The 12,724-nt window shown below is 39.3% G+C and overlaps 2 protein-coding genes across 2 annotated transcripts; one reads left to right on the top strand and one right to left on the bottom strand.

Annotated features, from left to right (window-relative positions):
- Window positions 1–4,135: 4,135 nt before the first annotated feature.
- On the bottom strand, window positions 4,136–5,583 carry apoa4b.2 (apolipoprotein A-IV b, tandem duplicate 2). Its single transcript, XM_051956663.1, has 4 exons — window positions 5,515–5,583; window positions 5,385–5,436; window positions 5,092–5,242; window positions 4,136–4,947 (listed from the first exon to the last, which is right to left on the bottom strand). The coding sequence occupies exons 2-4, from the start codon at window positions 5,422–5,424 to the stop codon at window positions 4,377–4,379; spliced, it is 762 nt and encodes a 253-aa protein (XP_051812623.1). The 5' UTR covers window positions 5,425–5,436; window positions 5,515–5,583; the 3' UTR covers window positions 4,136–4,376.
- A 3,184-nt stretch (window positions 5,584–8,767) lies between these two features.
- LOC110953836 (apolipoprotein A-I-like) lies at window positions 8,768–10,287 on the top strand. The gene is given in 4 exon segments (XM_051956661.1): window positions 8,768–8,808; window positions 8,810–9,069; window positions 9,173–9,323; window positions 9,434–10,287. Coding segments are annotated over 4 exon segments (1,014 nt in total). The 5' UTR covers window positions 8,768–8,782; the 3' UTR covers window positions 10,011–10,287.
- Window positions 10,288–12,724: the final 2,437 nt, after the last annotated feature.

Raw genomic sequence — 12,724 nt, 5'->3', positions numbered from 1 at the left:
CTTTATCAAATGGCTGAATAACAGATGATGAGCATGGAAAGTATTATTACACTATTATAATAAGAGAATAAGCTGCTGCATTTGATACTTTGCATTTTTTTTTCTGCTACGTTTGCTGTTTTCACTGAGATTTTGCAACCTTTGTTTTATGCCGGTGTTGACTCTTTCACTCAAGTAAGAGATCTGAAAAATTCTTCTCCTTGTTCTTCCTTTTTCGCATGTTTGTGTCAAGTGTCCCTAATTTTGCAGTTTTCCCCCAAATTATCATACCAAGTGGTCTCATTTGAATGCAAATTCTCTTCACACCAGGATGTAAAATAGCCTTCCACACACATTTCATTCGGTATGGTCTGCCCAGCATTGGCCATCGACACCTTACCAATGCACTCAAGCAGACATGCAACCCCCAGTATGTATGGCACCTTTGCATGACAGTCCCACTCAGTGAATGTAGCACCTGTGATCTTTCTATGTGCAGATCATGTGCACCAAATTGCAATTCTATACACTTTACTTGTTGTACTTTGAAGTTGCATATGATAAAGCTATAAACATCGAGTAAGTGCCTCCAGTACATCAAGCTCACTGCGAAAAAAAAGAAGGATTACAGGCAATAGAAAATAAGGAGTTAAGTAGGAACCAGAGTGCAAAAAACTGAAATCACATCTGTTTTATGTAATACATTTTCACAGATGTCTCTTCAAAATTTCCAGGTTTCGAAATGAGCTTCAGTGAGGTTAGGTTTGGGGTAAGATTGTCTGTCACAAGCCCTGCAGCATAGCCTTGTTAAACCCTCATCAGATCCATGCTCGGTTTCTCAGTCAGCCAGTCCTGGTATTTTCCTGATATCATTAGGAATTTAAAAGATTGTTCTTGAATTGACTGGGATTTGAAATCAGTTTTTAATATTACTTACAAAATACCAAACACTACATTAAAAAAACTGGTTGGTAAATGTTACTGTGTGAGCAGGTCCTAATGACAAATGTAATTACCGTTCTACCTATTCAGCATTAGCAGCAACACTGGCCTCTTAGGAGCCAACATAGGAAACATTTTTTATTATATGTGTATCTTATGTGACCTATGTGTGTGTGTGTGGTTCCAGATTAACTGGAAACCAACATATTTTGTCATATTTGCAAATCAGATACACAACAATGATTCACCTATAGCCTACCAGCACTGAAAACAGTATAGCCTATAGTTATAAAATGAAAATTTTATGCAATTGAGGTCATTTGTGATCCAATGCTGCACTTGGTAATGGCCTTTGCTCTTTAAACTTTGCTGTCAACCCTTTAGATTTATCTGTTTAGTAATTGTCATAGGACTCCAACTTTACAGAGGAACAAAGTTTAAATGTGCTGGCTTGGTCAGGTAATTGAGAGCGTGATAACACTACTGCGATTACCCAAAGAGGTCAAGTATCTATTTAGTGATTAGAAGACTGTACTAATTTGTTCTACTGTATTGTAATACAATAACAAGTGTTTTTGTTGTCTTTAAAATGTGAGGATGATGAGATAGAAACTGGTGGTGAAACAAAGATTTCTAGTTTTAACTCTGCATGTTTTTGTGTTATTTTTCTCATAAACATACCCTTGGCATGGTTTTCTGAGACAACATTCTAGCGTGTGTCACTGTAAGCAGTGTGTCACACAGGAAGATACTGCACAGTCAGCTAGATAGTTTACTGCCAAGCACAGAGATTACACACGAAAACCACATATTCTGTGCTTGCATTCTTCAAAAGAAATGGACCAGCTTCTCTACACCACACACTTGTGACAACAAGGTCACAGGCCAGTGTGAGCAAAACCAAACGCTCTGCTTCCTTTACTGGGACAGAGGACAGACAGGGAAGTGAAACAGAGAGAATCAAGCAGAACTATGAGGTAATGCAGTAAAATAAAGACACAGACATCCAAACTTTAAATGCTTCTCCTTTTGCTCTCCAGCATGAGAGGTAATGTCTGATGTCAAGACTGTGTGAGAGGGAAGACCAAGAAGGGTTGAACGAAAGTAACCCTCAGAGATTGTTGTCTGCAAAGCTGGTTTTTAAGAGTTTCGTGCTTGGTTGTGATTACTTCATTCCACTAAGGAGACAAACATCTGTAGATGAGTCAGTAAAGTTACTGCATTCATCTGATGTGGGTTAAAGTCGGACAAACTGCGGCATTTGGTAGCCTATTGGTTTGGGGGCAAATAAAAAAAAATCTCTCTGCAAAGATGCATGCAGCAGCTTGTCCATCAAGAAAGATAGCCTGGAGTCATGTCATTGCCTCATGTCATTCGCTGAGCAATGCTCTATGTGAGGGGTGAGCTGATGTTATGTGCATCTTTTCTCATGGCTAATAAACAAATAAAGTGGTTAAGTGGTTCAAGCTGTGCAGAAGCTTTTCATCTCTTCATGTCCCCACAGATCAAGGTTGATTTGTTTTCACTCTAAATATTTAATTTCAATCAGCATGCATCACATTTGATAAATAGATCAGTCTGATATTTGGGGAACTAGAATTTTTCTTTCAGGTAAAAAGCCAACTAATGAAGCTCTGTATCCATTAGTTGGGTACCTTAGCTAACCACAAAGAGTAGAAACACTCTTTGTGAGCAAACAGCTTCGTTCTGTTTCAAAAATGACAGCGTACATCAACTACTACCTCTAAAGCTTACAAATTAAATAGTCCCCACTCAAAACCCCACATAATAATTTGACATTTCAACACAAAGGTTTTGTTTGGATGAAAAGTAGTAGTAGTGGTAGTAATATAACTGATGAAACAGAGGTGCTTTTAGACAGATTTACCTTGGAGCTGACCCAGGTCAGTTGTTTCAGAATTTAAGCTAAGCAAAGCTATCAATCCCCTTGCAGTATTTACCATACAGACATGAAAGTGATGTCAGTCCTTAACTCTGCTAGAAATCCAGTAAGAGAATTTCCCAAGATGTTCCTTAATGTCTTTTCCTGACAGTTTAGACATTTTAAGAAAGGTGACTTATTCATTCAGGGATGCTGAGTAGGACGTGCTTAGTTATGTAAAACTTGACAAGAAAAAAAAAGCAAAAACACCACACATTGAATTTAGCATGAATTTAGAATGTAATCAAAAACTTGTGAATTATCAGCTGTAATGAGCGCCCAGAGTTGTTTGTAAGCTTGGAGGGTTAATGGTGCAGAGCCTGTGACAGCTGGAGGCAGAACGGAGGAATGTTGTTTGCCACTGGATAAGGCAGCGTGGGAGTGATCTGGCAGCAGGGATGGAGGCACAAACGGGAAAAATATAAAAACAAGGTGGAAGCAGGATATGTTTATGTATGAGCTGCCAGACTTGAAGAATCAAATCTGAACATGCCCTGTCCAAAATCTGCAACTGAATCTTACAAGGGTGTGGCACGTGAGGGGGTTTCTTACAAGTGTCTTTTTTCCATATCTGCACACACGACCATGCACATATGCAGTATACACTACTGTTCAAAAGTCACTTCGAAATGTCCTTATTTTTGAAAGAAAAGCAATGAAGATAATATTAAATTAATCAGTAATACAGTCTAGACATTGTTAATGTGGTAAATGACTATTCTGGCTGGAAACAGCTGGTTTTTAATGGAATATCTACATAGGGGTACAGAGGAACATTTCCAGCAACCATCACTCCTGTTTTCTAGTGCTACACTGTGTTGGCTATGAATAAGTGTATAAAGTATATATGTTTATATATTTTTTTTTCTTTTTTTTTTTTACACACAGTATATATACACATGCATGCCACTTTATTAGGCATATGGTTTTCATGTTGTGTGTGGTTGATTTGTGTAAATTACAGAGAAATACATCTTTTAACAGATTTGTGTTTCATTCAGTGAAAATCCAAAAAACATCTAGTAATATTTATGTCCGTGACTGATTTATTAGACATGGTGAAGAAAGTGTACTTCAGTGACACACTCATGTGATTGTGCATGTGTGAGTCAGTGCACATTACAGTTGTGTATCTAGTTTAGGTAATGACACTTGTAACCGGTGTTTTTAGTTTTTCGTAAATTCATTCTTCATGTATGTTTCAAAGATATTCTCACTTGACACTCATTTGTAATTTCATCACCACTCAAATAACACAGTAGAGTCACAGGCTTATGTTTTTCTTATGCTTTATTTTCCATAATATAGGAAGAGAACACAGTGCGCGGTCACAGACCAACACATATTTGCTATGTATCAACTTTTACATTACTAAACATTTCTATTGACATCTGCAACTTTCAATACAATTTATGTCACTATACCGACACTGATATGTTCCTGGGACGTGAAATCAGAGAATTGTGTTTCTTTGGCTGCAGTCTCATTGTTTTACTGTGAAGTGGAGAATGACTTATTTGGGTTTAACAAAGGTTTTATAGAGGCTGGAGAGACGAGCCTGGAGGTCCTCAGTATAGGGGTCCAGCGTTTCCCTCAAATTATCAACATAGGGGGTGGCCATGTCTCTCACCTGCTGGGCTCTCTCTGTGAGCTGACTCTGGACCTTTTCGGTCAAAGGTGTTACATTCTGCTTGAAGTCCTTCAGGTGCTGGTCCACCTTCTGCTTCAGGTCATCAGTGTAGGGCCCAAGCTGAGTCTGCAGGTTCTCCATAGTCTGCTCGAGGCTGGTCTTCAGCTCCTCACTCTTCTGCACCAGAGTGGTCTTCAGGGTCTCTGTGTCCAGGGCTGCCTCTGTGTATGGAGCCAACTCCTGTTTCAGTTGGTCCACCCTCTCCTGGATCTTGACCTTCACATTCTCAGCGTAGGGCTCCAGCGTGTCCTTGACAGTGCCCAGTTCCTGGATCAAACGCTCTTTCAGCGTTTCAGCCTCGGTGGTGACTTTGTCAATCAGTTCCTGGGGAAGCTGTTGCTGAATGCTGGCTGCGTACTGGCTGGCCACGTCAGCACTTTCTGTCAAACGGGCACTAGATGAATAAGGTAACGGGGAAGGAAGAGCAGGACAATGTGATCTCAAGCTCAGTCAGTAGTTATTCCTACACTTGTATGTAAATGTCAGTTAGCACTACTGAATTTTCACAATACTTGCATCAAGTCAAAAGTTCACCTACCTAACCTCCTGCCCAAGCTGAGACTTTCTAATCATCTGTAGAGTGTCATCAGCTGTCTGTGTGGCTTTTCCAACGTAGTCCCAGAAAGCATCAGTCAGCACCTCCAGCTGTGGCTTGGGGGCATCAGCGTGAAAGAGGTTGGCATGGCAGCCTGTTGGATGGAGACAAGAACCACTTGAGAGTGTTGCAGATAAATCAGCAGTGCATGACTGATGTGAGATTTAGCATTTACAAAGAGGCCTTGAAGTTCTTTATCTTGAGCATACCAGTTGATATTTTCCCAGCATACTCACCGGTGAAAACGGCTAGGACGAGCACAGCAAGGACCTTCATGGTTCTTAGACCCTATGTTGAGAAAATACTAGTTAGTCAAAATAGCATATTCACAAAGTAATAGACAAGAATATTGTTATCATTCTCCACCTTATCTGAGCTTTCAAGTGTGTCTGTAAGTCCACTTGGGAGTGATTGTGCTCAGCTAGCCAATCTCTGTAGCTTATATAGCATGCCAGACAGCAATGATCCCAAAGTCCAAGTGGTCGTGCTTTGCTGTCACCTCGCCTCACCTTTGCTAGTCTAACTGACGTGTTGCACCTGAAAATCCACGCATGCGGCAGTTCATACAATTACACAAATATGCAAACATGTTGTGTACACAGCCACATTTATGCAGTTTAATAATGTAGTGATTATCTCCAAGATGATCATTTCTGCTTAAAATCATGGTTATTGCTGAATTGTTCTGCGGTTTCATGTGTATATGTGATTGATCACTGCTCGCGTGGGACACAATTGATAAGGTTAACCTGAAATGACTCCAAAGATCTGTCTGTAATCATTATTTTTTTCGGCCTCTGATAACTCTAAGCCAAGGAAGACAGAATTGCTGTCATTAATTTCTTTTATGTCCAGCTTTGAATTCAGCAGGTGTTTTTATGGCCTTTTTAGCTTGACATTTTGACAGCTAGCATCACAGTAATTAATAGCTCTTGTTTATGTGTCATGCTGATGTTTAGCAATCCTATGTGTCAGACTGGCCAAAGGTTAGCAGACTGAGGCATCGTCATCTTCTGTAGGACAAAGTAACTGCTGTCTCAGACCTGACATTCCATAGTTCATTTCTGATTTGCCACTTTTGCTTTTGGGTTTAATTTTATTTTCCTTAAGAATGGACCCTTTTTATTCCTAGACAAGCAACGATCCATCACAGTGTATGAGATATGAAACTAGAATATTTAATCGAAGATTAGTCAAGATGATTGAATAGGTTAAACATTTTGTCCTGAGATTGCTTCAAGACTTTCAAACAAATGTGCTCCAGAACAGTCTAACACTTTCAGTATTTATTATTCCCTGCTGTTTTTGCTATCAAATAGAATTTCATATTTACTCGCAAATGATCCCCATTTGGTGTATTTCAGAGAAATAATTACAAATGAATACTGATATCATCATGACTTACAATGTTTTGACCTCTCTCCTGGCCTCATTATGCATTTCGGTGGACACCTATGCAGCATGTTAAACACACTTCAAGTGAGGGTTTACCTTTGAGCCTATCCTCCAATCAATGGTGATATTGTAACAACAGTAGTAGACAAAAAAATCAATAATTGTCGTTATCAATCACAAAAATAAAAATAAAAAATTGACACAAAAGGGTAACCCGCAGCTTTTGTGAGGTAAGGAGACATTTAAGAAATCTGCATTATCAAAAGTATTAACTAGCTGTGAGTTTTCATTGTGAAATACTGTATTTTGCCAAAGGTCAGTTAACTCTACTATGATACTTTTGGTTCCAGATGTGCCATACTGGCAATGTACGCAGGCTGTAAATCATTTACCTGTAAATGAAATCTAGTCAAATGTCATTGATTCACACAAATTAAAGGGGCAATACACAGTCTGTGCATATCTGGTTTCACCTATTAAAATGTGGTCATTGATTAAATCCCCGAAAATGCATTTGTGTTGGTCAAATTTCTGAGTTTTTATCATGAAAATAATTCCTTCCTGTCTTAAATTAGCTTAGATTTACCCCTAGAATGTGTGAATCTATGAGGTCCCTGCCTCTGTCTCCACCCTTACCACTGTTGCAGCTCGAGCACACCAATTTAAAAAAAAAAACAACCCACATAAAAGCACCATTATGTTGACAGGATTGTTTCCTTCACTTTGTTACAAAAAACAAACTGTCTGAGTTTTTGGAACTCTCTTCAATATCATGCAGTTTCTAGGCAAAAATACTCAGACATGGTTCTGACTGTTCATTTCTCTGTCAAGACGCGGTGGAGTTATATGACGATCGGTGTATGTTTGTCTGTCTGATTTTCTGTGCGCAACATAACTCCAAAATGGACCAACAGATTTGGATGAAATTTTCAGGGAAGGGCAGAAATGACACAAGGACCACCTCATTAGATTTTAGCAGTGATGCAGCTTAAAGTTTGGATCCATGAATTTGTTAAAGATTTCTGTAACATTTTGAGCTAGCGGCACAATGTCACTGTAGCTGTGACAAGTGAAAGCTATGTCAGCAGCCTGCTGACGATCACATGACTGCGATCAAATGATTGCGATCCTGCTATTGTTGACCAGCACCTCTGTGGACTTATCGGGACTTATCCGTCAGAAATCACACGGCTGAGCAGCCTTGACGGAGTACTGCGCTCTCTGAGTGCTTTTCTTGTTTTACTTATACTATGTCGTTTAGCATATTAAAAACACAATATGAACAGGATCACAAAGTAAATTCATATAACAAGATGTACTCCTGTTCCTCCCATTCTGCTAGGATCACATAAATTCAGCATTTTCAATTATTAGGCTCATACAGCTACTATACTGGCTAACATGGCTGTAGCAATAACTGATCACACAAAAACAAATCTAAACTAAATCATATTGTCAAATTTGTGGTTTCTAGTGCTTACTGAGAGTGAATTGGGTAGTTTCCCCCCCCCAGTTTAAGCCATCATATGGTTCTTCAATAGTCATGTATTAAATCGGGTGTGCACAATAACTGTATAATATAAAAAAGGATTCATTCATAAATTAAAATAGTTCCAGATACGCGCTTTCGGAATCCAGTATCCTTGGATATATATATGTTTAGTTACTGTTTAATGTAAATATTTCACAGGTTTCTTTGCACTCTTTGTCATGGTTCAACATCCTGTTGACAGAAAGTTCAGGTCATTCAACAGTGCAAAAGTTAAAAATAACTTCTCAGAACTCTGTCTTCTTACAGTCAGAGATTTAAAGGTGTCAGAGAAATAAAGTGTCACCCAGCTGGAAAATACTTTACTTTTGAAAGGTCCTAAGCTTTCAAAAACAGAAATCACACAAATTATCCCTGTTGACTGAAATTATTTTAGATTTGAAAATTTTGAAACCTTTTCTCTATAATATTTAAGAATGCAAATGCCTCGTGCTATTTTCTTCATGCGGCTTAACCCTAATACAAAGTCCACTTGTGTGAGCAGGTTATCTGCAGCTATCTACAGGTTGGAGGACTAGACTATGTGGACTGTTAATTACTATATCTTAAATGTTTTCTCGAAAAGGGTCAGGAGGAGCTAATGTGATATGCATTTTGGCGTCAGAATGTTTTGGAATACGGACATTTCTAAAATCGTGTGATAGTGGTCAAGAGAAGAAGCAGAAACAGAAAAAGAGCTGTTGTGACAACATGGCAGGGACTCCTGGACTTTGGGCTCAACTGTCCTCTGACTTCGGTATATATACACGGAAGCACTCGTCGGACACACTCACAAGCACACGAAGCTCTGAGAGACACACAAGCCCAAAGCAGGTGAGAATTGCACTTCATTTTAAATAAAGCTTTGAGAGGGAAACATGCATATTATTTTCCTTAACATGACTTAAAAGTGAAACTAAATGTTAACTAGACCATTTTTTCCCAGCAAATCACAGTCATGAAGGTGCTCGTGGTGCTGGCTGTTGCAGTGCTCTCTGGTAAGTTGCATGGTTTCTGAATTTACCTCAAAGCCGATATCAAACTAATTGGACAACTGAAAATCTGCATTGCTCTCACATCATTCTTGTCTCAATCCAACAGGCTGCCATGCCAACCTCTTTTATGCTGATGCACCTAAGCCACAGCTAGAAGTGCTGAGTGATGTTTTTTGGGACTACATCGCTAAGGCCACACAGACAGCTGATGACACCCTCCAGATGATCAGGAAATCACCGATTGGTCAGGAAGTCAAGTAAGTTTTGTGTCACACTGTACCATAATAGCTGGGCCATTTTATATGATTGGTTTGATATTAAAATAAATGTCTGATAGTCTGACAATCGCTTTGTCTGATTTTTTTAGTACACGTCTAACAGAGAGTGCTGATATAGCCAGCAAGTATGCAGTCACCCTGCAGGAGCAGCTTCCCCCTGCAGCCCATGACCTGATGACCAAGATCACCACAGAGGCTGACTTGTTGAAAAATGCGCTGACCCAGGAACTGAGCTCTGTCAGGGACAAGCTGGAACCCTACACCGAGGACATGAAGACCCAGATCCAGCAGAGAGTGGAGCAGTTGAAAGAGGATCTCGCCCCCTATGTAGATACTCTGGACTCAGAGGCCCTTAGGACCACCCTGATGCACAAGAGCGAGGAGCTGAAGACCAACCTGGAGCAGAGTGTGAAGGACCTGCAGGCACAGCTGGGGCCCTACACTGATGACCTGAAGCAGAAGGTGGACCGGCACCTCCAGGACTTCCAAAGAAGTGTGACCACCATGACCGAGAAGGTCCATGTGGAGGTGAGCCACAGAGCCAGTTTGGTGAAACAAATGGTGGCCCCCTATGCTGAAGACCTGAAGGAAAAGCTGGACCCCTACGCCCAGGACCTACAGGCACAGCTCATGTCCCTCTACCAGTCCTTTGTCAACGGCAACTAAGTCAGCCTCCACACCTGCTACATCATCAGTCTAGATCCTGACCATGTTGGTCTACCTCTGTTTGAAGCATGAAATGTAAAATTTAAATATTTGCCTTGTACTGTAAACCAAATTAAACTGTGTATACCAGCAACATAATATTTATTGTGAAGTGCAAACATCGCAAAGAAAACCGCTGCACTTGTAAAGCATGTATATACTTGGTTTTTATTTTGTGTTGTGAAGTCAGTGTTCTGTAAGTTATCGAAAATAAATAGATGAATTTGAAGACTATGAACATGTCTAACATTTGTATTTACTGTACATTTTAATGAATGTGTAAAACGTATTGCAGCAAAAACTTTCTTTCAGCATATATTTCTGCATGAATTCACAACATACTTTACACATACTGTAGTCACAGTGAAAACACCTTCACTGATTTAGAAATGCACAGTAGGATTACTACTCTATAAACATGAGCCACACTTACGGACCTGGTTTGTTTTTTTTCCCCAGGAGGCTACTTTGACTTCTTTTCCCATGTCTTAACATGTCTCAGCTCTTGTCGCAGTTTCGTCTCCATAGTTTTCCCACAGGCGAAACTGGAAAAGTTTGCCTCAAGAGACGCACTATTGTTCTTATTTTGTGCGTGTCAACCCTTGCCATGGAACTGCACCTTAAATGTTTCAACACTAAAACTAAGAAATTGCCTTAAGAAATGTTGATGACCAACATGATCTAAGAGAGGTGCACATGAAGGAATTGAATTAGGTTTCATAACAAAATATTGTTACAATACTTTAAAGAAAAGCACTTTGCTTTAGTTGGAAACTTGCTTGTTTTGATGCTGCATTGAACACCTCTCTCTGCCAATTAAAAAAAAAAAAAAAAAGTTGCGCAACCTTTTGTTGGGATTATACAAAACCTTATCCCTCTTATCCTCTTTCCACTGACAGTGCCAGCAGACAACGTGGAGGGTTAGAGTCCAACGACAATGGCACGTACACACTCACAGGCACACATGACATATATTTTTTTCACTAGTTGCTTCACAGTAATTCAATATCGTATCGTGCTCAAGTTTCTCAAATTATAAACCTGAGACTTGTGGACTTTACTTGAAGAAGGAAGGGCTGTATTTTGATAAAGAATTACTACTACTCTATTCTATGATTGGTTGTTTCTTTACTGTCTATAAGGTAACAGAGTGAGCAATGTAATGTCATGGTATGTGGACAGTTTTTTTTCTCCAAATCCATAAATAAATTCACTTGTGCACTTGTGAGGTCACATGTTTGTACTTTTTTTTTTTTTAACAGCATCTCCCTAAAATTCTGTCATTGGTGATGGTATTAAAGTGGGATGTTTACTGAAACACAAACTACTGCAAAAGCTCTGTGACGCTTTGCAAATGCAAATCCAGTCTCGAATTTGAGGCTCCAGCCTGTCTTACACCTTACTTGTGAGGGCACCAAGAAGCACTATTCACACTGCTTTATCAGTAAAAACAGCCAAAAGGCATCGTCAGAGTCCTTGATCCCAGTGACCCCATTTAAATAGGGGAGGCTAGACCGACGTCTGCCCCATTCCAAGTCTACGACACAGACCACTATGGGGAGGGGAATTTCTGTCACAAACAGATTTCTTAGAACAAGACTCATCTTGCCTTGTTTCTCACAAGCAAAGATTTGGTATTTTGCTGTAGATAACAGGTTGTTACTAGACTGTTGCAGCTGATTTGATCAGCAGATCAGGCTTAGTGGAGATAAGATGATGTTCCACGTCATAATTATAAATGTTCTTGGATCATGTTGTTTGTTCCACCTTGTTATCTTCAATCATCTGTTCATGTGCTGGTTTCAGAAAAGGATGATAAGGAGAAGATGCCAATATAGTACAATCCAGTAGCAATCTTTCAGGAAATATGTGAACCTAGTTTAAAATTACTTGAATCTGCTTCAAGAAAATTTGCTTTGCAGTGATCAAATAAGAAAATTCATTCTTTAATGAACACTTAAGCATCAGTCAGAAATAACTGACCACTGTATGCATCATGCAGGAATATCTGGAAAGAGAAAAGCTAGCACCATGATGCAAAATGTAAGTTTATGTACAGCATAAACTTGCATTTTGCATGGTGGTGTTAACATAGAAAGCCTGCAGGTGGTGCAGCAACTGTCCATTAATTGTAAAAACTGCACTGATGGAAAGTAAATCAATACAATATTTTTATTTAAGTATTGAATAGTATACAACAAAAATAGGCAGTTTTGTGCAAATGGTGAACAATTTACAAATTTAGTATCTGCAACAACTGCATTATTTTTAAGTTGGAGTGTAGGGAATTTGCTCTGAAGCATTACTTAAAAATGGGCATAAAAAGTCAGTTGACGCGTGACAACCAAAGTGATTACACACACACTTTCCAGTTAAGGCTGAAGGGATGAACAAGACTATAAAAGAATATCTAAACATCACTGCTTCCTCAATTTTAATCAGGTTTGTGCTGAACACTTCTTCACAAAAAAGGAGATTGAAACCAGATTCATAAAGATAGGAGAGAGCACAAGAATGACAATAGTCTATTGACTATGAACTAAAATATAGTTGCAGCACTAGTTACAAACTAGGAAAACCCACACTACCACTAACAGGAGGTATGCTGACCATCTTTACTGATGATTCATTATGACACTAACTGATATCAGTCTCTACTGATTGGAAGAAAACGT

Source organism: Acanthochromis polyacanthus, chromosome 12 (genome assembly GCF_021347895.1).
Source record: "Acanthochromis polyacanthus isolate Apoly-LR-REF ecotype Palm Island chromosome 12, KAUST_Apoly_ChrSc, whole genome shotgun sequence".
Lineage (NCBI taxonomy): Eukaryota > Metazoa > Chordata > Actinopteri > Pomacentridae > Acanthochromis > Acanthochromis polyacanthus.
This window is presented reverse-complemented; position numbering and strand designations above follow the sequence as displayed.

Coding starts and splice junctions, on each gene's coding strand:
- apoa4b.2 (XM_051956663.1), bottom strand. CDS start 5,424: ATGAAGGTCCTTGCTGTGCTCGTCCTAGCCGTTTTCACCG. Junction 5,243..5,384: donor CGTCCTAGCCGTTTTCACCG/GTGAGTATGCTG, acceptor TCCATCCAACAG/GCTGCCATGCCAACCTCTTT. Junction 4,948..5,091: donor CAGCTTGGGCAGGAGGTTAG/GTAGGTGAACTT, acceptor TTATTCATCTAG/TGCCCGTTTGACAGAAAGTG.